Raw genomic sequence first — 23,504 nt, 5'->3', positions numbered from 1 at the left:
TTCTCCAGTTCCATTTCTGGTCTGTGCTCAGATTCCGTTGGCCAGACGGAGGCCTGCAGCTCCTCCTCCCACCTGCCAAGGTTGTTCTCGCAGCCCATCACATTCCTTCTCAGATGGGAATGTGCCTGGTGGCCTTTGGACCTTCCCACCCAGGTGGGAATTTTCTATCCAAAGAAGGAAGAAGCAGTGGGAAAAGTAGTGGGAGTTCCCCCCCCAACACACACACACACACACACCTCTGAGGCAGGGCATTGTCAAGCCTTTTCCCTTCCTATGGCAGCCTTCCGTGCCCTCCACACCCACCCCTTGCCAGTTCACTTCAGGTCCCCAGCAACACCCCCCCTCTCCCTCCGGCCCTTCCGTTGCTGCTGCACCTCCCCATTTCCTGCTCAGCAACCCTGGGATGCCGGACACTTGCTCCTTCCTTGGGTCTACCTGGCCCTCCTGGATTTGGTTCCTGGACCCAAATCTCCCAGGACAGCTACATCCACCTGGAGCCCACCAACGACGGCAAAGAAAGCTGGCACTTACCCACAGGCCGACCACCAGGACAACGAGGAAGTAGATGACGATGACCGAGATGTCAGCTGCGTTTGCAATTGCGATGTGAGGGGAGGCCGGCTCCTGTTGGGTCAGCACCGTGGTAGCCGCTGGGGTGGCCATCCTGCCAGTTCAGGGCCTCCAGATCTGGGCTGATCTGCGTCTTCTTATACCTACCGGCCAAGTTGCCCAGTTAATGATAAACGTTTCCCCTTCCCTTCTGAGTAATATGTAACTTGGAGAGCCCGTTCCTTATCCAGGGAGGATGCCTAAGTCCCAGCGGGTGCTCTGGTGGAAGCAGCTTCTCTCCGGAGGTGCCGTAGGAGGGAAGCCCAACTGACATGCCTGGCAGCAGTGGCTGTTGCAGGTTTTTGTAGTCCTGCAGCAGGTGACTTGGCAGGAGACGCTGAAGAAGGAGGGGCCAGGCTGCTGCTCAGCGAGAGAAGGAGCTCTCTGCTCTGGAGCCTGCCTGGCCAGTTCAGTTCCTAATACGCAAGAACTCCAGATCACTCGGCATCTTGACACATGGGGCTGGGAACTCCCCAGGAATGTAGGCCTGGCATTCTTACCAGGGTGTCTCATCTATCTGCCAACCTGGAGACCAGAAGATGCCCAAAGCCCTTCAGGAGTCAAGGAGACACAAAGAGCCAACTCAAGACCCTGCTCTTCCTGAGCCCATGACATGAATGAAGCAAGGCCCTGGCCTCACAAAGGGCCTGGCTTTGCCCTGGACTGCTTATTAAACGAACGCCAGAAAGTGGGAACGTGGCACAAGGGCTCCCCAATGATATAGTCACAACTGGTTTGAATGGAGAATGAACTTCTCACAACCCAAAACTTGTGCCAAAGAAGCCTCTGCCACACTTGTAAGGGACTCTGGGACACACATGCCTGAACAGAGGGCAGCTCTGGGTTGTACAAAGGGGAAGACAGGTTGCCAGAAGGACCAACGTGTGCCCATTTTGTTTTTAGGTGGACAGCTCCTTCTACTTCATGAATGTCCAACTTTGGCAATTTTAGGATTTGTGGACTTCAACTCCCAGAATCCCCCAACTAGCTACGTTGGCTGGGGACGTCTGGGAGTTGAAGTCCACAAGTCCTTAAAGTTGGACATCTCTGCTCTAAATGATTCCAACAAAATGTTAAAGTATTTCCTAATGAAGACCAGCTGAGAAGACAGCCATTCCATCAAGTCAGCTGTTTAGAGGTTCACCGTTGGATGCTGATGGTTTTGTGAGAGACACCCAAGCTCACAGGAGTGATTTTCTGATCCAGGGCATTAAAAACTATGCTCTGACCCCAAATTAAATTTGTGCACAAATGGTGCACAAAGCCCCCAATGTCCCTAAATGAATCTGGCATCCATCGCGCTTAAGATAATTAGCAGAGAAGCAGAAGAATAGCAGCCATGACAGAAACTCTACCAAAGAAGTTCGCTGAACAGATCTGAAAGTGTTCACACCCGCAGGTTCCGTGTCTCTCGATTCCTCTTGTTTTGAAGCAACTTTTTCCCTGTCTGTCAGCAATGTGTAAACGGGGGTTAGCAACATTCTTGCCAGTTTGCTTACTTTGGCAGGGATACACTTAATCTGGTGGTTAAACAAGAAATACCTGGGCAAACAGCAATGATTAAACTACAACTAGCAAAGGAGAAAAATGCATCCTCTCCTCCACCCCTCTGGCCCTGCACCCCTAACTGAACCCTAGAGAAAACCCACATGGGGCAGCCCTGCCAACTGGGGGCTTGCAGGAAGATGCCCGTCTTAAGATCCTCCTTTCATTTCATCTCGTAACAGATAGAATAACAGAGTCGGAAGGAACCTTGGGGGGGGGTCTTCTAGTCCAATCCCGTGCTCAAGCAAGAAACCCTATACCATTTCACACAAATGGCTGTCCAATTTCTTCTTCTTCACTCATTCTCTCTCTCTCTCTCTCTCACACACACACACACACACACACACACACACACACACACACAGAGAGAGAGAGAGAGAGAGAGAGAGAGAGAGAGAGAGAGAGAGAATGTCTTTGGCTGCTTCCTGCAACTGTTAAAGATCAATGAACCTTTTCCAGAAAGCAAGTTATTAACCTTAATTGGGACAAGGGCTGACAACTTTTCAAATGGAGCTTAACTTTGAAAAAGCTGGAACTCGACCTTCTAAAAACAAAACTCTGCAGGTACTTTTCTGTACAACCCCCCCACCCCTGACCCAGCCAGCCTCCGCTTGCATTATAGACTCAAGCCAGGCTGGGTCTTTCAAGCCAGCTGGCCAAACCACGAGCAGCCAGCATAACGGTGCCCAAACCTGGCACGGTGAGGGCTGCTCCAGTGACAACGAGGCCCTGGGGGCATCTACCTGCCTGACCCATCAGTTTTGGCCTGGCCAAGGAGAAGGTCCATTGTCTGGATGGTGGCCATCCTAGGAGGGGGACCATCAGGAAGAAATGGGCCCTTCCAGAAGGCCAAGCTGAGTTGGAGGCCATTGCTCCAAGGGCAGGAGGAGGAGGAGGAAGCCTCAGTGGAGCTAAGCCTCGGCCCCTTGAGGAGAGGGCTCCATTCCAAAAACCCTCCTGTTTCTGTCTCTGCACCAGAAAGTCTAGTCTGGGCTCTCTGCCTCCCCCACGAAAGAGCACCAACTTCCTTCTCTCTCTCTCTCCCATCCACTCCAGGGATCCCAAACTTCGGGAACTTCAAGACTTGTGGACTTCAACTCCCAGAATTCGCCAGTCAGCACATCTGGCTGAGGAATTTTGGAAGTTGAAGTCCACAGGTCTTAAGGTTCCCAAAGTTGGGGACCCCTGATTCTACTCAACAGCCTTCACTGATTTTCTCCCCAAGAAGTTACTTTTCACAGATTAAAAACAAACACTCAAGGAGTCTCTTTTAAGAAAGGGTTTGTGTAAAAAAATAGATGCCCTGTTAGCAAGACTTGGAAAGCCAGCCTCTCCCACTGAGTGGGTGCACTTGACAGCCTTTCTGGATTGCCTGCTGTCCAGATGTTTTAGGTTTCAGTCCTGCAAATTTAGCACATCTAAAAGGCAGCAGCGGGAAAGTCATGGTGCCACTTCCAGGAGTGTTTCTGGAGAGAGGAGGTAAGGGAAGTGCCCTACACACAGGGGGCGGAAGTGGAGACGAAAGCAAAAGAATATTGCCTTCTTTCTTTGCATAGCTTTTTGAAAATATTGACATTCTTTTTGAAAAGAATTTCTTCTCTGTCCTAAGTAGTGTGTCAACACTCCAGAGTTGCTGTTATTTGGTAACAATGTCCAGGCTGTTTGGGAACAAGTGGATTGCTTGGCATGGTGTGAAAGCACTGCAGGTGCTTTCCTGTACTCTGTACTTTGCACCCCAAAGTAGTTGGTGAGGAGCATTAATCACAAAGTATTGGAGGCCCTGCCTCATTTTCTTACCTAGAAAGACTACAGGGAAAGCAGGAAGAGAGAAAGGGAGGAAGATAAAAAACATTGCAGAGCAGGAGGAATAGAGAATAGAATGAACAGAGTTGGAAGGGACTTTGGAGGTCTTCTAGTCCAACCTCCCTGCTCAAGCTGGAGACCCTATACCATTACAGACAAGGGGCTGTCCAATCTTTTCTTAAAAACCTCCAGTGATGAAGTACCTACAATCCACTGGTTGGTTATTTTCACAGTCAGAAGTTTCTCCTTAGTTCCAGGTTGAACCTCTCTTCAATGAGTTTCCATCCATTGTTTCTTGCCTTGCCTTCCAGTGCTTTGGAGAACAGGTTGACCCCCTCGTCTCTGTGACAGCTCCTCAAATATTGGGAGACTGCTGTCAGGTCACCCCTAAGCCTTCTCTTTGTTACACTAGAGGAGAGGAGAAAAGGATGGAATTGGAGAGCAATAGAAGGGAAGAAGATGGACAGAGAAGAAAACTTCATTTTTTAAATTTATTTGTTAAATTTATTGGCTGTCTTCTCACAGTGGGGCTACTCTAGGCTGCTTACAGTAATAAAAAGGGAGAAAATGAAAGGAATGCAAACAGAAGTAAAATAATATAACCTATAAAATAAACAATGAAAAAGAAACACAGTGAGTAGATCGATAACAATGGGAATACATCAATATTCTACAAAGCAGCAAAACAGAGAAAATATCCTTTATATATATATACATATTTATTTAAATCAGTTTTCATGTTCTGTGGTTTTAAGGGAGAGGAAACGTTAGAAGTGCCTTATTAATAAATACCTCCTAATCTCTGGGGATCCTTAGCTATCCACCTTCCCCTGTCTAAATAAAGTTGGTAATGATTGCAGGGTCCCAGGGTTAAATGAGGGAATGCAGACGAGGAAAAAACGTGGGAGCATCAGCACAAAAAATGGAGCCCAGGTAGCAGATCCATCCTTCTAGGGTGGAAAAATCACCCAGAGGTCAAAATGGTGGTACCCAGTGCAAGGTAAGTGCAGGCAAACCCCCCACCCATCCCAACACAAAAAGGGCCCCTTCAGGCTGAGAAGCTCCCCCCACCCCGGCTGGGCATAGGGTTACCTGGAATTTTGAGCTTCATGACTAGCATCTGAAAAGCTGATATTAGTTCTTTTAACATGGCAGCTTGCACCTCTTTTTAATTTCAGAAAAACATTTTTTTTCTTCTTGGCCATGGCCATTTTTTTTTTATTTTTTTTTGGGTGTGTGAGAACTTGCTTTTCAGCAACTACACAGTAGAGATTTTCTTGGGTTTTTTTCTTTGAAATTGTTTTGCTTCTCATTCAAGAAGCTTCTAAAGAACTGAAGAAGCTTCTTGAATGAGAGGTGAAACTTTTCAAGGACAAAAACAAGGAAGTCCAGTTGCCTTTTGGGAAAAGCACCTTTGGGACAGCCATGAACTGGATGACTGAGAATCTCCAGAGATATTTACACAATAGACAGCATATTCCGAAGTCCTTGATGGTTTTAAGGAAGATATAAAACCAACCATGAAAGAGTCACGTAACCCATAAATCGGCTACTTATGGAATGTTATTTAGAATTCTACTAAATGTTTCTACTGTTCAACTTTCACATGTAATCAATTTATGATTTGATCGTTTGCTTTCTGATTTATCACATATACCAAATGTATGTATCATTTGTTTCTGTACTTTATAAAAACATGGTGCCCCTCCCCCTCTGATTAATTAATGCTTTTTGCTTTGCCTGAATTCCTTGGTGAGTCCTATTTTCAGGTGGGCAAAGAAGCCCCTTTGCAAAAGTGGAACTTTCTCTCAGATTCAGGGATCCAGTTCTTATCAGCTCCACACCAAACTCGGGGTGCCTGAACTTGGAGGCTGCAAGCGAAGGGCGGGAAGGCGCCTGTCCTTGGTCACTCGCTAGGCAAGCCCTTTTGTAGCCATCAACCTTCAGGAGAGCCCCAGGCCAGGCCCACCTGAGCTGTGTGGAAGTGTCACAGGGCTTGTTTGTGGCTTGTGGCCTGCTGAGGTTCTCACCACAAGAGCAACATTGACAAGGAGGGCACCTGGCTGCAGAGCAGGTGTGTCAGGGCCCACTTCAAAACCTCATCCCAAGAAAGCAGGACTCTTGGAACTGATTCATTCCAAAAGGAACTTTTATTAGGAGAAGCTGAGAGCAGGCATAGAAGGCAGGATCTGAGGGTTTCCCACTTAAATCAATAGGTTAAAAGAGCCCCAAGCAAACCCCACTCCAACAGTTCATCCAGTCAGTTCAAACAGGCCAATCCCCAGGTGTTAAGTCCACTATGGTTATGATTATGATTTTATCTTATTTTGTAAATTGAATTTTGTATATGTTGAATAAATGGAAAATAAAAACTTTTTATTAAAAAAAAAAGTCCACTATGGGAGCGGAGCTGATAACGGAGTCCATCCCCATGCCTGTTACTTCGCATTCCTCTCTTCCACAGCGAGAGATAAGCACATTCCTTTCTCACCCCAGATTGACATCAAGAGAGCAAGCATTTAGAAAAAGCAGAGAGGATACATTGTAGTAAGGTGAAAAGCAACTCTCAAGGACCTCCCCCCCCCCCCGGAGAATGGCAGAATCCATAGGTAGAAAGGAAAAGAAATGAATTAGATCCCCCCAGGAAAGATATGGGTTCTGACAAGGTGACTCATCCACCCCGTCCATAGCCAAGCCCAGCTAATCAGGGAGTGGGGGAGCGGTTCCAGCGTTCTAGCATTTCAGGCACTGGCTGAAGGAAACTGTGGACTGAGCACCATCATGGGTGGCCTGCCATAGGCTCTGAGCTGTTCAACACTTTGATTGAGGTCTCCGGTGGGGGCCTTCCCAAGAGACAAAGCAGAGAAGTGGCTAATGCTTCACATTGTAGAGATTCCAGACTATCTAGGTGAGGTTGGGTGGTCAGGAGTTTTTGGTAAAGAGAAAGTCAACATGATGGACATGATAGTGCAGTTGAATCTCTGCTTTTTTGCAACATATTCTACATAAAATGCAAGTAGAGCTTTGCTTCTATTGTTATGGATGGCATCTTGACATTTTTGGCCATACCCTGTGGATATTTTTGACAGATAAATTAATGGGATTGAAATTAACTGGGGAAATGGTAAAGTTCTGCATTGGGTAGGAAAAATGTAAGGCTTGTGCGTGTAAAAGGGAGTGGGGTGTTCCTGTCAACCACAAGTTAAACTGGTGCTCACCTGTGGGTGCAACATATAGAAGAGGGAGCCATTCTCTGCTGCCCCAGGGGGCAGGACCCGAAACAGGGAATAAAACTTCATGACCTATGATCAGTTTCTTTAAACCACTCAGAAGAATTTTTTCAAGTAACCCAAAAATGCTTTTTCAAGAAGCAACTGGACTTTCTTGTTTTTCTTTGATGACATTTCGCTTCTCATCCAAGAAGCTTCTTCAGCTCTGACTAGAAGTCCACCATCCAGTCAGAGCTGAAGAAGCTTCTTGGATAAGACGTGAAATATCTTCAAGGAAAAACCATAAAGTCCATTTGCCTCTTGAAAAAGCACCTTTGGGACAACCATGACCTGGTCCTGGATGAACTGAGAATCTCCACAGACACTTTCTCAAGTAACGTTATCAGAAGTATTGGTCTTCGTTTTTCACCTTTTTGAACACAGTGATAACCTTTGCTTTCCTCAATTTGCCTGGCCCTTTATCCTTTCTCCAGAATGTCACCAAGATTATGCACTAAACGTGGCCGTGTCATCAGGCAAGTTCCTGCAGAACTCTAGAAGGTAGAGATGTACATAAAATGGAAGGCCAGTTGTCTTGAATCCAGAACAAGTCTTGGCATTCTGGAAATTCTGCCTAACTCTTCAAGATCAGAACTGGAGTCTAGAACATTTTACTGATGCTGGGTTTGGGCCAAAACAAAATTTGGGCCACCACAGAACAGGCAGGCCCCTTGCTCTCTCTGCACCCTCAGCCGTTTTCAGCTTGGCCTTTCTCTGGCCAGGCTCTCACCCACCCCCATTCTGCCAGCACCTTGCCCTCCCTCTCCTCTGCCCTCAATGACCACCAACATCTTGACTCTACCTAGTCACTGGACACAGCTGTGTATCAGTCACTGTCCAGACTGTGTTGAACTCAGGTGCCTAACATAGTGCTTCTCAACCTTGGCAAATTGAAAATAGGTGGATTTCAACACTGCCTGGCTGGTGAATTCTTGAAGTCACCCATTTTCAGTTTGCCAAGGTTGAGGAACACAGCCATAGCCCATGTGCGCTTCGAGCAGAGGCCTTCTGAAGTCAGGACTTTCACCTGAGGAACCTATTGCACATTTCTCCCAGGGTGAAGTCCACCTGTCCCTGGAGATATAAATTAAAGACTTTTTCTATCAAGACTTGAGCCTTCTTCCTTCTCTTCATGATTGCTTGATGAAGACTCTTGTTATGTCATTGAGCCTGAAAGCCTCATGCAAGGGTTGGCCAGTTCCTAATCTTTCTAAGCACCTTCATTTGCACAGCATATCTTGAGATAATGGGGTGAGAGGAGGATTGCTCTTAGCAAAACTTCCTGCTCAGGTTGAATATTTACATTCTGACCTGAGTGTAAACTTGCTGGAGCTCCACAGCCAGCATTTTTTCCCTTCCTTTAGCTCTTCATCTCCTGGATAATCAGGGACACCTCAAGACTGGAGGGGGCAAAGAGGGGGGCTGCTGGGAAGCCTAAGTCCACCTTGAGAATCTGGTAAGGAGCCAATTTCTTGGAGGATCTTCTCCAGCGTGTCCTCTCCCTGCAAATACTCAGAGCTGATTTTCCCAACATAGAGCCCTAAAATACAAGCTCCACCATCCCCAGTCAAGCACCATGGAATGATGGATGTCATCCGGCATCTGAGAGGGGGTCCATTTTGGCTTAGCCTAGCAAGCAGTCCTGGCTATGGATAACTTATCTGGGTGCATCTTGCATGGCCAGTGCCCCAGATTTTCCCTTCTGAGCCAGAGGGGATTCTCCTGCAGCCCTCATCCTTTTCACCTCACAGCAGCCAATGGCTCTTGAGAGCCTATCACTGTCCCCTGTCAAAGCTGCCAGATGAGAGCAGAGCAGTCTGGTAGAGCCTGTGGTCACCATGAAAAAAAGACATGAAGGAAGTTAATATATTGCTACAAGAAGGGGAGGAAAAGCTGCCAAAGGAAGGATTTGGGCCTTGCTAATATTTTAATGTCCCAGTGAGTCTTGGACACACAGTAGTTCCTCAAGGGCTCAAATTGTCTCTCAACTTCCAGGAATAAAGGAGAGCTCGTGACAAACAGCCTTTGAAGAAGATGGAGCCTTTGAAATGGACTCGGGGGGGGGGGGAGAGAAATAGTGGCATGTTCTGCAAGAAGCAAATCCCAACCGTGTAAAAAAAATGGTATATCATAAAATAGAAGATGGCTAGTACAGCAAAACAGTCTTTAGTGCAATATCGATAACTTTCAAACCTGAGCCAAGGTTTCAGTCAGTTTTATTTCTGAGCCCCCAAGAGATCCAGTTCTTTTCTCTAGATCACTGTTGCTCAGCCGTGGCAACTTTAAGACATGTAGACCAACTCCCAGAATTCCCTGGCCAGCCCTGCTGGCGGATGACTGCACTAAAGCAGCAGAACCATTGATAACGCACCAGGGCTAAGACATTCTGCTCAAATCCTCGTCCCTGAAGGCCAAAGTGGGCCAGGGGATTTGGAGCAGGGATGAGCCCAGGAGACTGGCGGTTTATACCATCACCACCTCCTGGCAACCCATCCTGGTTAGCTCTGGCAGCTGCCCTCTGAGCTTCCTTCGTGAGATCCCGAGCAGGTGCCAGCAGGCAGAGTCCTTTCCACCCGGGCTTTCAGAAGCCGCCCAGGAAGAGATCCTGCTGACCTTGGCTGACCTGAAAATCGCAGCCCAGACATCCTCTTCCGAGCCTTTCTCTTTCCCATCTTCCTGACACTCCCCCTGTGGATCCCTGTTTTCTAGTGAAATGGATCTTGAACTTCTGAACTCCTTCTTCTTCTTCATGGTTGTCATGGATACTCTGTGTGCTTTTCTGGCACCAGACAGTGGCGCCAGGGCTGGGATTCCTGATCCCCTTCCCCAGCATGGCTCTCTCCAAATTCCTGAGTCAGCTTTCTCATTTCCTGAGCCTGCTCTTGCGCCTTGCCCTTTGCCCTTTGCCCAAGGTTTCTTACCTCTCTGTCCTTGCCTGGCCCTCCCATCACCTTCAACAAAAGGCATCAGCAATTCCTTGGATTCCCCCCTCCCCATTTTATCAGTTCCTCTCCCCCTCCCCTTTGCCTCTGAAGACCTGGTCCCAGCTTACTGCTCCTCCCTTGCAAGCACTTGCTGAGGACTCTCCTACAAGGCCAGGTCACCTGGGCTCTGCCTGGCTGGAGGTGGGATGGAAGGGGCAGGTGAAAACAGAAGATGGGCCATCTTCCCGCCAGAAGATGCCCTTTCCATGTGCTGAGCAATGTGACGGTCACTGTGTTCCCCATTGATTTGGTTTCAGGCATAGGGAGAGCTATTTTGGCCATGCCTTGATCATCAGGAGATTTTGCCTAAACATTTGCTCTAAACATTTCCAAGAAAAACAAAACAATCAAAAGAACTCAATTGCCTAAAGGTTCAGGATGCATTTACGTGTGTTTACACCTAGACAGAGTCATGCTGCTTTCTCCAAATATGTGTCACACAGAAAGCTTGTTGGGAAGAAAATTTCTGGAAATGCCAAAATTTGGAAAGTAATGACTAGAGGGCTGCTGAACCAGCTGCGTCAGTTTCACAAGAAGGTGTGTGAGAGAGAGGGTTCGGTTTCATGAAGAGGAAGCATCTCTGGGGCCGGCCAGGACTAACATGTTTGAACAGGATCAAGGGAAATTCCCATCCCCATCAGGCACTCCTGTGTTTCTTTGGCATCCCTTTCATTTCTGTTTAGGTCTGGGGTTTGGTTGAATCTTCAGCCTGAACTACATCGGCTCAGTGGGTTTCCTTTGCAGAAATCCATATTCCCCCCTCCCCAAATCCCCAAACAGTCTGAAATCTTAGAGCTTCTTCTAGTTCAAGGGTCTCCGGAGTTGGCAACTTTAAGACTTGTGGACTTCCAAACCTACTGGATATAAATAAAATAATTAGATATAAGGAATTAGTAAATGAACAAGGAAATCTGAAAACAAAACAAGAATTGGAACAAGATATTGGCAGAAAGATTGACTGGTGGACATTTACACAAATTCAATCTAAATATACAGAGGACAAAAAATTACATGAAATCCAAAAAGAGCTGCAAGAATTGGATAAAATTATACATGGAACAGAAATACAAATGCCTATTGAGATATAAAATGGAAGACGAGGTTGTCAAAGACACAATGATTAGATGGGCAAAAATTTTTGGATATAATATAGAATTGGAGAAATGGGAAAAAATATGGGAAATAAATATAAAATTGACTATGTCGGCGGCATTCAAGGAAAACCAGTTGAAAATGTTTTACAGATGGCATCTTCCACCAGCAAAGCTTACCAAGATGTTCCAGAATAATTCGCCAACATGTTGGAAATGTAAAAAAGTACATGGAACATATTATCATCTATGGTGGACATGCCCAGTTGCAAAAAAAATACTGGACTACAATAAGAAAATGGATCGAAGAAATAATTGACCAATCCGTAGACTGGAAACCAGAGATCTTTTTGCTGGGTATTTTAAACAGAAAATATAGTAAAGAAATATGGTACTTAATTTTACATATAATAACGGCAGCAAGAATAGCATATGCACAGTGCTAGAAAAATGAGAATATACCATCAGAGGAAGAAGTGATAAGAAAAATCCTGGACTGTGCTGAGATGGACAAATTAACAAAAGAGATAAAAGAAAAGGAAGACACAGAGTACTATATAACATGGAACAAGTGGTATGACTGGTGGGAGACTAGAAATAATAAAGGAGAATAAATATGGAAAGGTCAAAAGTGAAAATATGTGTATAATAATGTATAATAATAATAATATGAATTATTCTTAGTAAGAAGTAGAATATGAAGGAAAAATGTAAATAAGAAACAACGGTGCAATAAGGACAAATATTCTAAAGAAGAATAAGGGGGGAAATGTAAATACCGTAATAGAAGATTACCGTTACGAAATTGCTGTAAAAAAAGGGGGGGGAGAGGAGTATATACGGTGTGTGTATTTGTGTTATGTTTTGCTTTGTTTTGTTTCGTTTTGTTGGTTAAAAATAAAAAAAAATAAAAAAAGACTTGTGTACATCAACTCCCAGAATTTTTTCTGGGATGCACTGAGTATGCAAATCACACATTCACAAAGAGACACTTCAAATTTTCACCAGAGGCCACAACATTTAGTTACCAGGACTCTTTAAAAAAAATTTAAAAGATCATAAATTCATTTCAATCAAATAGATTGCAGCATATTATGATACAGCCCAACGGATGTGTTGGCTGGGGAATTCTGGGAGCTGAAGTCCACAAGTCTTAAAGTTGCCAACTTTGGAGACCCCTGAACCAGTTCTTGAGCTAGACGGTCCTTAGTCTAACTTTGTAGAGGCAGTTCTTGTTCACACTGCTGTCACACGCAATACGGTTTCTCTGATTATGTGCCCCCCCAAATTAAATCAGTCCTGTATAATACAAGAATAATAAATAATGAAACTTTTAATAAATAATAAAACTAATTACATCAGAATCTTCAACTAGCAGACAATGTGATAGAAGGCTTCTTCCAGCCCAATGGAGAAGGGGAGGCTTCTGGTCATTGGTGGGAGGAGAACAAGAGTACAGAAAATGTGTTCTTGTTTCCATTGAGCTCTGTTATAATATGTTGCAACCTATTTGATTGAAATGAATTTCTGATCTTTTTTTTAAAAAATTAACAGAATCCTGGTAGCCCAATGTTGTGGCCTCTTGTAAAAATGTACCTCTTTCTGAAGGTGTGATGTGCATGCTCAGGGCATGGGTGGGGGGCAAAACAGAAAAAGCAAAAGAGCAGGGGTCTGCAGGGTTGTGGAAGAGAGGGACAAGGCTTACTGACCTCCAAAGCAGATGCCATCATAAGGGCAACTCTGCGCTCTCCTTGGAGAAGGGAGACCCAGTCTCAGCCCTGCAACCTTTCTTGATCAGGCTGGTCGATGATCCACGGGCCACTTTAGCAGGATTCCCGTTCCTGGCTCAAGAAGAGTCAGACAAACAGGACAGAGCGGAGCAGGGCAGTGTTGGGGACAAGACTCTCTTCTGGTCCACGGAGCATCCAGGACACCCCTCCGAGGGCCCCAGACAGATTTAGCCTTGGTTGGCCTTGCAGAGAAGTGTTGGCTGGAGCCTCAGCTGACTTAGTGTTTTCCTGGCTGGAATGGCTGATAAACCATGCTGGAATGAGGACGGCCATGTTCCAGCTGCTTATTTCTGCAGAAATAGAGAGCCTGGCGCTTGAGGCAGAGGTCCAGATGAATTGCCCTGAGTAAAAGCTGGCTCAGATATAAGAAAGTTCCTTTGTTATTTACAACATGTCAATCTATGTGACCCTTTTTCACAAGGTTAGTATTCACACTTGGTTGATTACATTTGTTGTGAAACCGAACTCTCTCTCACGTATTTGTCATATTTAATACAAGATTACTCACAGTGGGTCCTTGTGAAACCTTTCTAATCCTAGTTCATTGTCAAGAGTTTCCTGCTTGTTGGTCAGTTTTGCAAAGCAGCCAGCAAAGTGAAGGTTAGATAATCCAGTGCATAATTTAATCAGTTCTAACTTTTGGTGGTTCATTTCTACAGAGTTTGATTGATTCCTGCCTAATGGAGATTAAAGCATTATTTGAACCTTTTTCCCTGAATGAGATTCCTTTCCTAGAGAAATTATCACCTTTGTTGTTGTTCTCTCTAGGATTTAAAGGGAACTCCGTCTATTTGAAGGATTCCAATATTTCATATTCTTCTTCATTTGAAATTCTCAAGCTGTCCTTCAAAGGTCCATTTTGGTGATGATAACAAATAGTTCCTAGCACCGCTGAGCAGGCAAAAATCAAAACATTCTCTGCAGTTCCTTCTTCTCCTGTCTTCCTGGGGGTCATGATGTTTGCTCTCCCCAGGAGCCTCACAGTCTGCTCTGTTGTGAGGGTCTCCAAAGATCAGCTCAGCATCACCTCTTTGGCCATCGTCAAGCCATTGGTGGCTTCAAGAGATCCACGGTCACAACAAGAGCCTTCTACTTTTCCCCAGAGCCCCCTTGCCTGGGGTCCAGGGCAACAGATCTTCAGGCTTTCAAGATAAGATTAACATCTCACCATTTTCTGCTTCCTTTCGGAGCATGAGGCAAACGGCCGATTTTAGCTTCAGGTGATCTACGTCCCCAGAAGCCGAGGCTTTGGGAGAGGCGGCTTTCATGGTGATGAACCTCCTCCACAGGTGGAAGCCCCCCCCCCCACCATCACTGCTGAGACTTCCTGGGTGCAGCCCGAAGAAGGCCTGCTGTCCCAAGAAGCATTGTGTGTAAAAGGCTCTTCGAAAATGGTGCTGGAGTGAATATTGGCTTTTAGGATCGCTTCTGTAAACACAAGACTGCTTGTTCAAGGTCTTAACATTATTTTTAACGTATTTTGGGGGGGGGGATTATGTCTTTCTGAATGTTTAAGATATTTATTACTTTGTTATCTTGCAGGAGTGTTCTGGCACAAGTAGAATGGTGTTGGGGCTTGATCACATGAATGTGGACATCAACATCGCTTTTTTGATCACTTTTGGTAAATAATCTTGGATTTCCTTTTTGGGAAAGAGATGAAAAAGGCTCATTTCAAAACATAGTCAATTAGCAAATAATGTACATACGTCTTTCATGGATTTTGAATGAAGCACTGCAGGCAAAAGCTCAGGTGAGGTTGCTAACCTGTGCAATAAAGTGGAGGAGGAAGCAGCAGCTGAGCATGGGAGATTGAGGAAAGGGCTCCTCAGGGGGGGGATCTCCAGTCCACGCTGGTAAGGCAGCCCACCTGCAGGATCTGCCTTTAATCTCCACAGGATCTGGTTGCAGGAGGTCAGACCTTGGGAGGCACTGATAGCTCAGGAGGACACCAGAAATTTGAGGAAGCAACCTTCAAGCTGAGCTGAGGATGTTCCTCCTGTCCACGAGAGGGAGGGCAGGGACCTCCAGAACTGAGAAGGAAGGACCACCCAACAAGCAAAGGGGGCCCACCAGGGCAGATCAGCTCACCAACTCTTCTTGTCCTTTGGTCTGCTTGCAGGTCTCCTGCAGACTTCCTGCTTGGCTCCTTGCGGGCTTCCTGGGAGGCGAACCGGAACAGGGTAGTGGAACAAGACATGGGGTGGGGGGGTGTGAATGGGTAAAAGGCAAGAAGCCGGCGCTAAAAGAAAAACATTTTGATGATGGAAAGAAATGTGCAAAGTATGTGACAATACAGGCACCCTGCCAGCAGCTTCATTAAGCCAGAGGGTTAAGCTTAGGATAAGGGGGGGAAAGAGGACCTGGGTAAGCACAGATCGATGCTAGCTTGGCATCAATGCCAGCAAAACTCTGGCAGAGATTGCTCCCTCCCTCTGTGGAGCAAAGTGAGGAGGTGGGGGGTTCTCTACTCCATTAGCCACCTCCAGAATCCCAGACCCCCACTGGGGCCCCAGGCTGGCTGGCACAGCCATGTCTCCAAGGCCTTTTGGAGGGGCAAAAGGGTGGGTGTGGATCTCCCTTCAGGGGGCACGATGGTCCAGAAGGTGGGAGTAATGGCAGAACTGACTCTTCTGGAGGCTGCCCAGTTGAAATTCCTTGACTGACAGGGTCTGCAGCATGGGGAGGGCTTTTAGCACGGATGATATTCCCTGATTGGGTCATGAAACATCCACATGAGGACCCCCAAGCTCAGAGAGCACCAAGGGCCCCCCAGTTCAGCCCTGAGCTCCGAAGATCCTCTCTGAGCAGGGAAGAGGCTGCTCAGAGCACAGGATGTTTCTTGCTGGGTGGTGCTCGATCTGGTCGGCCTTCTATAAGGCGTTAAAAATGGGCTCTTCTCTGGGAATTTAAGGCCAAGAGGTGAGCACAGAAAAGAGCATTTTGTTCTTCTTCAGGGTTTGAGTGAGGAGCTGATTATTTTTCCCTGCTGTCTTTTACTGAGATTTTTGGGGCCTTTTTTACTGTTTTTATAGGTGCGTTTGAGTTTTACGCTGTGCCAGCTGCCCAGAGTTAATTAAGACGTTGAAGGAAGACTGGCAGAAAGTCAGAGCCTGAAGCTCCTTTCCTGATTGACCAATTTCACTAAAAGGCAGAAACTTCCAGGCGCTGACGTGCGGCAGGGCGGATTCTCGATCAGGTCTTATATTCGATGCTATTTTCCGTCTTTCATTCATTTTTCTCTTTAAAATGCCACTCACCTGCCCAAGTTTAAGCTCAGGTGCCAGCAGAACCCTTGCCTGCATAACTGTTCATTTGACAGTCTGCTCGGTTGTTTTCATAAAGAAACCAGCTATTCTTGCTGATGGCAGCACTGTTGATGGAAGGCTGCTCAATCCCTCCCAGCTCCTTGGCTGAAATCTCTTCCCAAATCCACGGGGATTAGTCATGGCCTGAAACACTCACCTTCAAGGCTTTCCTTCCAGGAAGTAGGAGCCTGTGAGGTCACCCAGGTGTGCACTTGCAATGTCTCCAAAATCCCCAGAGGTAAAACGGGGACACCGAGAGGCCTGAGGTTACCAGGAGGACCTCTTTTCCCCTTCGGAGCACAAGCTTCTTCTCCCTGGTTTCCACCAGCAGAGCTCCAGGTAAAAGCAGAAGCCCCCAGCAGGACCCTGGAGAGGATGGGCCAGATGTGGAAGCCAGGAAGGAGAGAAGGTCTGGGCAACGAAAGAACCTGGTTGCAGCACCAAGGAATGGGGAAGTCAATTAAGCGTAATTCCTACCAGGGCGGATCTGGGGAGGGCAGAGCGGGCTTTGTTCCTGGGCCAGCAGTGTCATGTTGGCGTGTTTGCCAGCTTCAGATCTTCTGAGGAGTAGCTGCTGCATCAAAGGAAAGGCATCCCTCCTCCCAAGGCCCTTTCCCTGCTCAGCCACTCAGCTTCTTCCTGGGAAAAATGTTCCACAGTAAAAATGGGTCACCCGTTCAGGTGCAGCATTGGCAGCCATCTTGGGGGGGGGTGTCCTGTACAACTGCCCCCCCCTGCCCTGTTGTGCAGAGGAGACTGGAACCTCATTCGCCTCCCCAGCACTTCTTTCTTATTGGGGCAGCAACGGGTTTATTTATTTATTTATTTATTTATGAGACTTACATACCGCTTTAAGTGCGAGCACTCTCTAAGCGGTGTACACCAGTAAGCAATGTATATATATATTTACATTGCCCCCAACAATCTGGGTCCTCCTTTTACCTACCTCGGAAGGATGGAAGGCTGAGTCAACCTTGAGCCGGTGAGATTTGAACCGCTGACCTGCTGAACACAGTCAGCTAAAGTGGCCTGCAGTACTGCACTCTAACTGCTGCGCCACCATTGAGAGACCCTGCAGCCCAAAGCCCCCAACAGATGGGCACAGAGCTCAACTCACCCACCTCGCCCCACCGATATCCTACCTTAGTTTAGCTACTCAGTGCATCTATTGCAGAGAGCAGCAACTCACTGAAGCTTTCGCCTTTTTAACGACCTTTGTGAGTTGGAAACGGGGCTCCCAGACCCCTTCTGGTCTTTAGCTACAGTGGACAAGCCCTTTGGTTCTAGAATGCCCTACTGGACAAGTAGCCCATGGGGTCAGAAAGGGGCAGGCAAACTTCCCTGGTTCTCTCTTTGCTCTGGCAGGGAGAGACCAGGAAGGAGCCCACAATAGCTTTGTAGACTTGTTCGAAGGAGAGATCAGCTCACAAACCAACCTGCACACAGTATAGCTTCTTTCTCAAGGTCAGCCTTTGAACAGGTTTCTTCTGTGCTGTCTGGCGGCTGCATCTCAGCTTCACAAGTCCAGTTGGCCACAGATGGCAGCCCAGAGGCACCAAGGCCTCCAACTCTTTGCTGCCAGCTAATGGTCAATAGGACAACCAGGCGATGGAGCCATCACCGTTCTGAAACAATTACAGGGAGGTAATGGAGCCTGCCCATCATGGATGTAAGTTATGAGCAGTGCTTTTTTAAAATTTATTTTATTTTTATTTTTTTTTCAATTTTTATTATTTTATTTTCATTACAATCATAAGAAAAAAAATTCAGGTACATAAGAAGTTAAAATACAACACACAAATTTCAACATTGCTCACTCATTTCCCCCCAGACCGCATCCCCCTCTCATCTCTTCACTTCCCCCTTCCTTCTACCTCCTCCTCTCCTCTCCTCTCTCTCTCCTCCATCTTTCTACTTGAGGAGTGCTTTTTTTTGTAAAAAAAAAAAAAAAAAGGAGCTCACACATTTCATACAACCCACCTTGCCTACCCTACAAGGTTCCATCCAAAAAAGGTGCCGGAACTCCATTCTGGGCGTTCTATGAGAAAAAAAAGCCCTGGTTATCAGGGTCCTAAAACCGGTCGGCAACATGTCCAACCTGATATGATTGCCTTTTTTGTGACAGTCATTAAGTGAATCACCACAGTTGTTAAGCAAATCTGTAGTTGTTAAATAAACCAATGGTTCTCTATGGACACAATTGGCCAAAAACCAAATGTAAGTGCTAGTTTTCAATAAAAACAAGATCATGGGATGGGCGACCACTGGAACTTCAAATCTGGGTCATACGTAGCCTCAAGGTACGTCTAGCATAACTTTGAACAGTTGCTAAGCAACCAGTTGTAGGTCGAGGACTATCAGTAAATGGATATGCCCAAGGATGCTCCACTATTTAACATGTCCCTCCCCCAGAAAAACCCCGGGAACACAAATACAGCAGATCAACCCAACTCAAACCAGTCGTGGCATTGGTGGGAAGGGTTAGGAAACGCTGCGGGTTCCATCGATCAGGAATGTGCATCTGGTGGGACCATGAAAAAGGGCCTGCACAGAGGTGGCCCCTTCTCTATGGAACATGACTGTTGCTTTTCCAAAAGGCCCTGAAGACCTGGTTTTGTCCAAGAGCTGGAGAAAGGAGCCCATCAAGTGACTGATCTGATTGTGTTGCTGCTGCTGTGTGTCTGTGTATGTGTGTGCACGAATGTATAATTTTTATGTTGTGGATTTTTCATATTGTAAGCTGTCCAAAATCACCTGTGTAAGAATTTGGTGGCCATACAAATTTGTTTAATAAATAAATAAATATTTCTTTATTTAACGGTTGTGAGTCTCCCAGAGTCAATAAGAGTCAGGCGGCCCATTACTAGCTGTATAGATGAACCCTGGACAACTATTCCCTGGACAACTGAGGCAACTGAGTCCGTGCCTGAGGCCAAGACCACTCGGTGTAAATTGGTTTCCCTTTGTGGATCTGGATCCATTGCTGAGAGATGCAGCACTGAAAGCAAAAGGATCATTCAAAATCCTGCTGGTCCCACTGAAGTTTTGATGAGGTCCATATTTGCATGTCAAAGTCCACCAGGTTTTTTTGCTTATAGATTTAATGCAGTTAGAAGTCCACCGATACGTAACTAGCCGGGTCATTATTTGCTACAGAATCAAAGAATGAAAGAAGGTGACATTGCAGCCGACTTTGGAGACCCTCTGCTCCACCCCTGGTCCAGAGCCAGAAGACATTTATTTATTTTTATTTATGTATGTATCAAATTTAGAGACCACCCATCTCATTCACGGGAATCCATTCCATTCCAGCAGAGTCACCCGATGGATGACCCTCCTCCCCGCACGAAGGAGACCCTGCTCCCTTCCTAAATCCACTTCCATGTAAGGGAAGCCTCCTGCTCCTTCTCCATTCTTCCCAGCCCAGAGTGGCTTGACAGTGAGATGGGCAGCATTTAATGAATGAATAAATAAAGATCCCCATCATGTAGTCTTCCCTCCTCCAGGCTCCACCTTCCCAGACTGCCACCTTTTCTTCCAAGCCCTACATCGGCTGCTCTCCTTCGACCACCTTGATGGCTTGAAGATGCGTCAACTTGCCCGTGCTGGTTGGGAAATTCTGGGAGTCGAGGTCCACCCGTCTGAAAGCTCCCAAGTGGAGAAACGGCTGCAGATGTTCCCAAGCCTTCCTCAGTGGGTCAGGGATCCTCCTAAGATGTGGCTGTCAGAACCTGATGGTTTATTTATTGCTGAGCTTATCAAAATACTTATCGCATAGGCGTTCTTGAGTGTTAGGAAAAAGGCTGCGTTGCTAATTGGTGCCGCCTGTACAATCCTTTGGCCCCAAAGGGCAGACCTGACTTCCACGCCGTGGCCCGAGGCTGCAGTTCTGCGTCAGCATATCGGGAGGCTTTGCAGAGGCCCCTGGAGGTGGCTCTTCTCCATCCTTGTGGGGGGTCCTCTGTTTCCCCAGCCCTTTGAGGGGAAGGCACTTAGCCTGCCACAGTTTTTCTCTTGCGTCGGCCACAGTTTTGCTTCCCACAGAAAATGCATTAAGGAGGGGAAAAGCGAACAATTATGCCACATCCTTAATTGGCAGCAGTGGGAAGAGTCTTCTGTCTGAAAGCTGCAGAAAAAATCAGTACAAAAATGGTTGGCAGCCTCGCATTTGCTCTGCCGAGGGATTTTGCCAAGAAACTGGCTCTTCCCAGCATCGGTTTCCCAGGTGGCACCAGACGGGCCGGGTTCCCCACCAGGAGGGCCACTTTCCCAGCACTCGGCAGCCAATAGCCCCCGTGACACAACCTGTGAATCATGTGCGCTTGTATCCCCAGAAACCCCTCCCCAAGTTTCTGCCAGTTTCAGCCCAAATAAATGACGGTTCTTGACTAGGTGAAGCTTCAGCAGACTGAAGGGCCCTGAATAAAGGCTGTGGGGAGCCTGCCTGTTCTCAGTGGGGCTGCATTCCCTCTGCCAGAAGGGGCCGATAATTCTGGAGGGGGTCCTGGAGCAATCTGTTCAGTGGAGGGTCAACTTTCCCAATGCCCCCCCCCAGAGTTCATCCCCTGAAAACCTCCTGCTGAGATGGCAGTGTGGGTGCTGTGGGCTCTCCTCCTTCTCAACCCAGAAGGATTCTCTCTTCTCCAGTGGGGGGGGGACTCCTGGCCAGGCATTTGCTGCCTCCCCTTAGCCATTACTTCAAATGGAGCTACAGGCAGAACCTCCTCTCCGTGGCTCTTCTGCAACTGGTAACATCTGCAGCACGGCCATGGACAGAATCTCACCTGGAGCAGCCCTCTGCCTGGGGCCTTGTCCTCTTGAAGCCTCTTGCAAGAGTCTGAAGGTCAGGCCTCGTGTGTGTGTGTGTGTGTGTGTGTGTGTGTGTGTGTGTGTGTGTGTGAGAGAGAGAGAGAGAGAGAGAGAGAGAGAGAGAGAAAGAGAGAGAGAATGCTTGGGTTTTAAATGTTGGCTTTAAACCAATTAATTACTATGTAATCTGTCTTATATTTTAAACTGTTTGCTCTGTTCTTTTATACTGTTTTCAGTTGTTATCAATAAAGGAAGCAGTTGCTTACTTACATGAATCAATAGAACTATTTTGTAACTGGGAAAGTGTAGAGTTTTCCTGGTTAGACCTTTCTGAGCAGAGTATGGAAGACATTGAATAATTTATTGCACGCATTTCTCTCCCGCCGCTCTTCCAGTTACATAAGCCCAATAGATCTCTCTCCCCTCCCATGTGACACTCACAGCCACCTTGTCAGGTAGATTCAGCTGACTGTGACTGGCTGAAGCAACATGGCTGAACTAGAATTTGAAACAGCTCTCTCAAGTAGGACTAAATCCAGTATTAAGCACTGAGGCCCACTTTTGTAGATGGCAACTAATCAGGGGGGGCCCTGGAGCCCCTTTTCTGACCAACCAGTTTCACTGAGGGACTAGACTGGCGCAGGCTAGATTGATGGAGGACGGATTGCAATGGACACACAATATCAGCCTAGCTCACAAAATCTTCTGCCTTTTAATAAAATTGGTTGGTTGGAAAAAGTGCTTCTGATCCGGGGCTACCATGGCTCTGTTCCAATATATCCTTGTTCTTGAGTGCTGACTATTTAGTAACTGGGGGGGGGGGGCGGCAGTGTTGGAGCTCCACCCTCAAGATCCTTTGGGAAGATCCAGGCAGTGGAGGGAAAATCTGCTGAGCCTCAGAAAGAAGCAGAGAGGGTTAAGCTACACCACAGGAAAAATGCCCTGCTGCAAAAGTCACAGTCTTGCACCAAACACGTTATCCATATTTACTCGTGCCAACAAGCGGAGGAAGTAAAATGGTTCAGGGGGGAAATTAAATAATTCTGCCCTGCCCTCAACCTGAAGATGAGCATCTGTGCAGCTGCCGCTGCCCCATCCCTTGGGCTGCTCTGCCTCCTGCAGAGTCATTGCAGAAATGCAGGTGGGAGCTCCATTGGGTTTTCTTAGCCATGTATCCTGCCTTTCTAAGAAGAGGACAACGAAGCTGAAATTTCACAAATGGGTACTTACCACTCCAACAAGACAAAGGTTTGGCTACTTGGAAAGGGAGAGTGTTCCCAAAGAGCCAGAGGTCTTTGGCCTAAAGTGTCTTCTTTGGGGTCCTTTGTGGGTTGTTCTGTAACATTAATGACCTGGAGTTTGGACCTCATAGGAGCCAAGACCTGGAAGGAGTCTCTTGGGATCTGCTCCATCACCCGAGTTAAGCCACTCTGACTTTTTTCTGCTTTGATCCCCTCTCTCCTCCTTCACTAAGCAGCTGGTTTATGGTTTCCTTTTCCTTCTGAGTTTCTGAAGACATTCTTTGTATTGTCCTGAGTAGCCTTCACTAATCTCAGTTTATTTTTTGCTTTCCTGGCTCTCTGTCTACAAAGTCCAGCGTTTCTACTCATATTTCTCTGGTGACCTCCTTCCACTTGACACAGGAGTCCTTTTCATGAAGCATTTTGTGCAGCCAAGTTGGCTTCTGCTCTCTTTCCCTCCCCTTCACATCCCCCCCATCATTGTGAGTCTTCAAAATTATCCTTTTAGGATTCTTTGAAGAAGCTCCCCTCAGAACTCAAGTCTTCCCCGATTGCCTCCTGTCTTGAAATTAATTTGAGCGGTTGTCACGTGAGACCTGTCTGACATTCAAAATCCAGGAAATTAAATTGTTATTGTGTCTCCTCCCAATTATGTTCCTGCTCTTCTCCTATGTTGACAAAGAATCTTTGCAAATGTTTTGTCTCCCCTCCCTCCAAGCCAGCTCTGTATCCCTAGCAACTTTCTACATGACACGTCATCCAGTCCCCATGGCAACCATTGCTTGGGCAATGACATCATGGCATCACTAGGGCTACATGCCATGAAAATCAAGAGGAAAGTACTCAGAAACAAGGAAAGATTGGGGCTCTGATGGAGCAAATAGACACAGGGAAGCAGGTCTAAGCATGAGAACCCATCTCACCAAAGCTTAGAAGGTGGCCAGACAAAGACCATGTTGGACAGAAGGGAGAATCCTCCTGAAGTCCTGCTGATCAGCCTAACAAGTGCGTCAGGTCCATGGTGGCTCCTTTTTCTGGAATGAACGCTACATGGA

General features: G+C 46.8%; 1 protein-coding gene and 1 long non-coding RNA gene across 2 annotated transcripts in view; both read right to left on the bottom strand.

The window, feature by feature from the left end:
* SLC5A1 (solute carrier family 5 member 1) overlaps nucleotides 1-918 on the bottom strand; it is a 28,209-nt gene extending 27,291 nt beyond the window's left edge. The window contains exon 1 of the mRNA XM_039321080.1: nucleotides 532-918. Coding sequence (XP_039177014.1) covers nucleotides 532-663 — 132 coding nt within the window. The 5' untranslated portion in view covers nucleotides 664-918. The remainder of the gene's footprint in view (nucleotides 1-531) is intronic.
* An 18,267-nt stretch (nucleotides 919-19,185) lies between these two features.
* Nucleotides 19,186-22,872, bottom strand: LOC120297919. Its single transcript, XR_005553923.1, has 2 exons — nucleotides 22,439-22,872; nucleotides 19,186-20,525 (listed from the first exon to the last, which is right to left on the bottom strand). It is a non-coding gene; the product is annotated as an uncharacterized LOC120297919 (long non-coding RNA).
* Between the last annotated feature and the right edge of the window lie 632 nt (nucleotides 22,873-23,504).

Source organism: Crotalus tigris, unplaced genomic scaffold, assembly GCF_016545835.1.
Source record: "Crotalus tigris isolate CLP2741 ecotype Arizona unplaced genomic scaffold, ASM1654583v1 scf7180000023720.1715460, whole genome shotgun sequence".
NCBI classification, from domain to species: domain Eukaryota; kingdom Metazoa; phylum Chordata; class Lepidosauria; order Squamata; family Viperidae; genus Crotalus; species Crotalus tigris.
The sequence above is the reverse complement of the archived record's forward strand: the minus strand, read 5'-3'. Positions and strand labels throughout refer to the sequence as shown.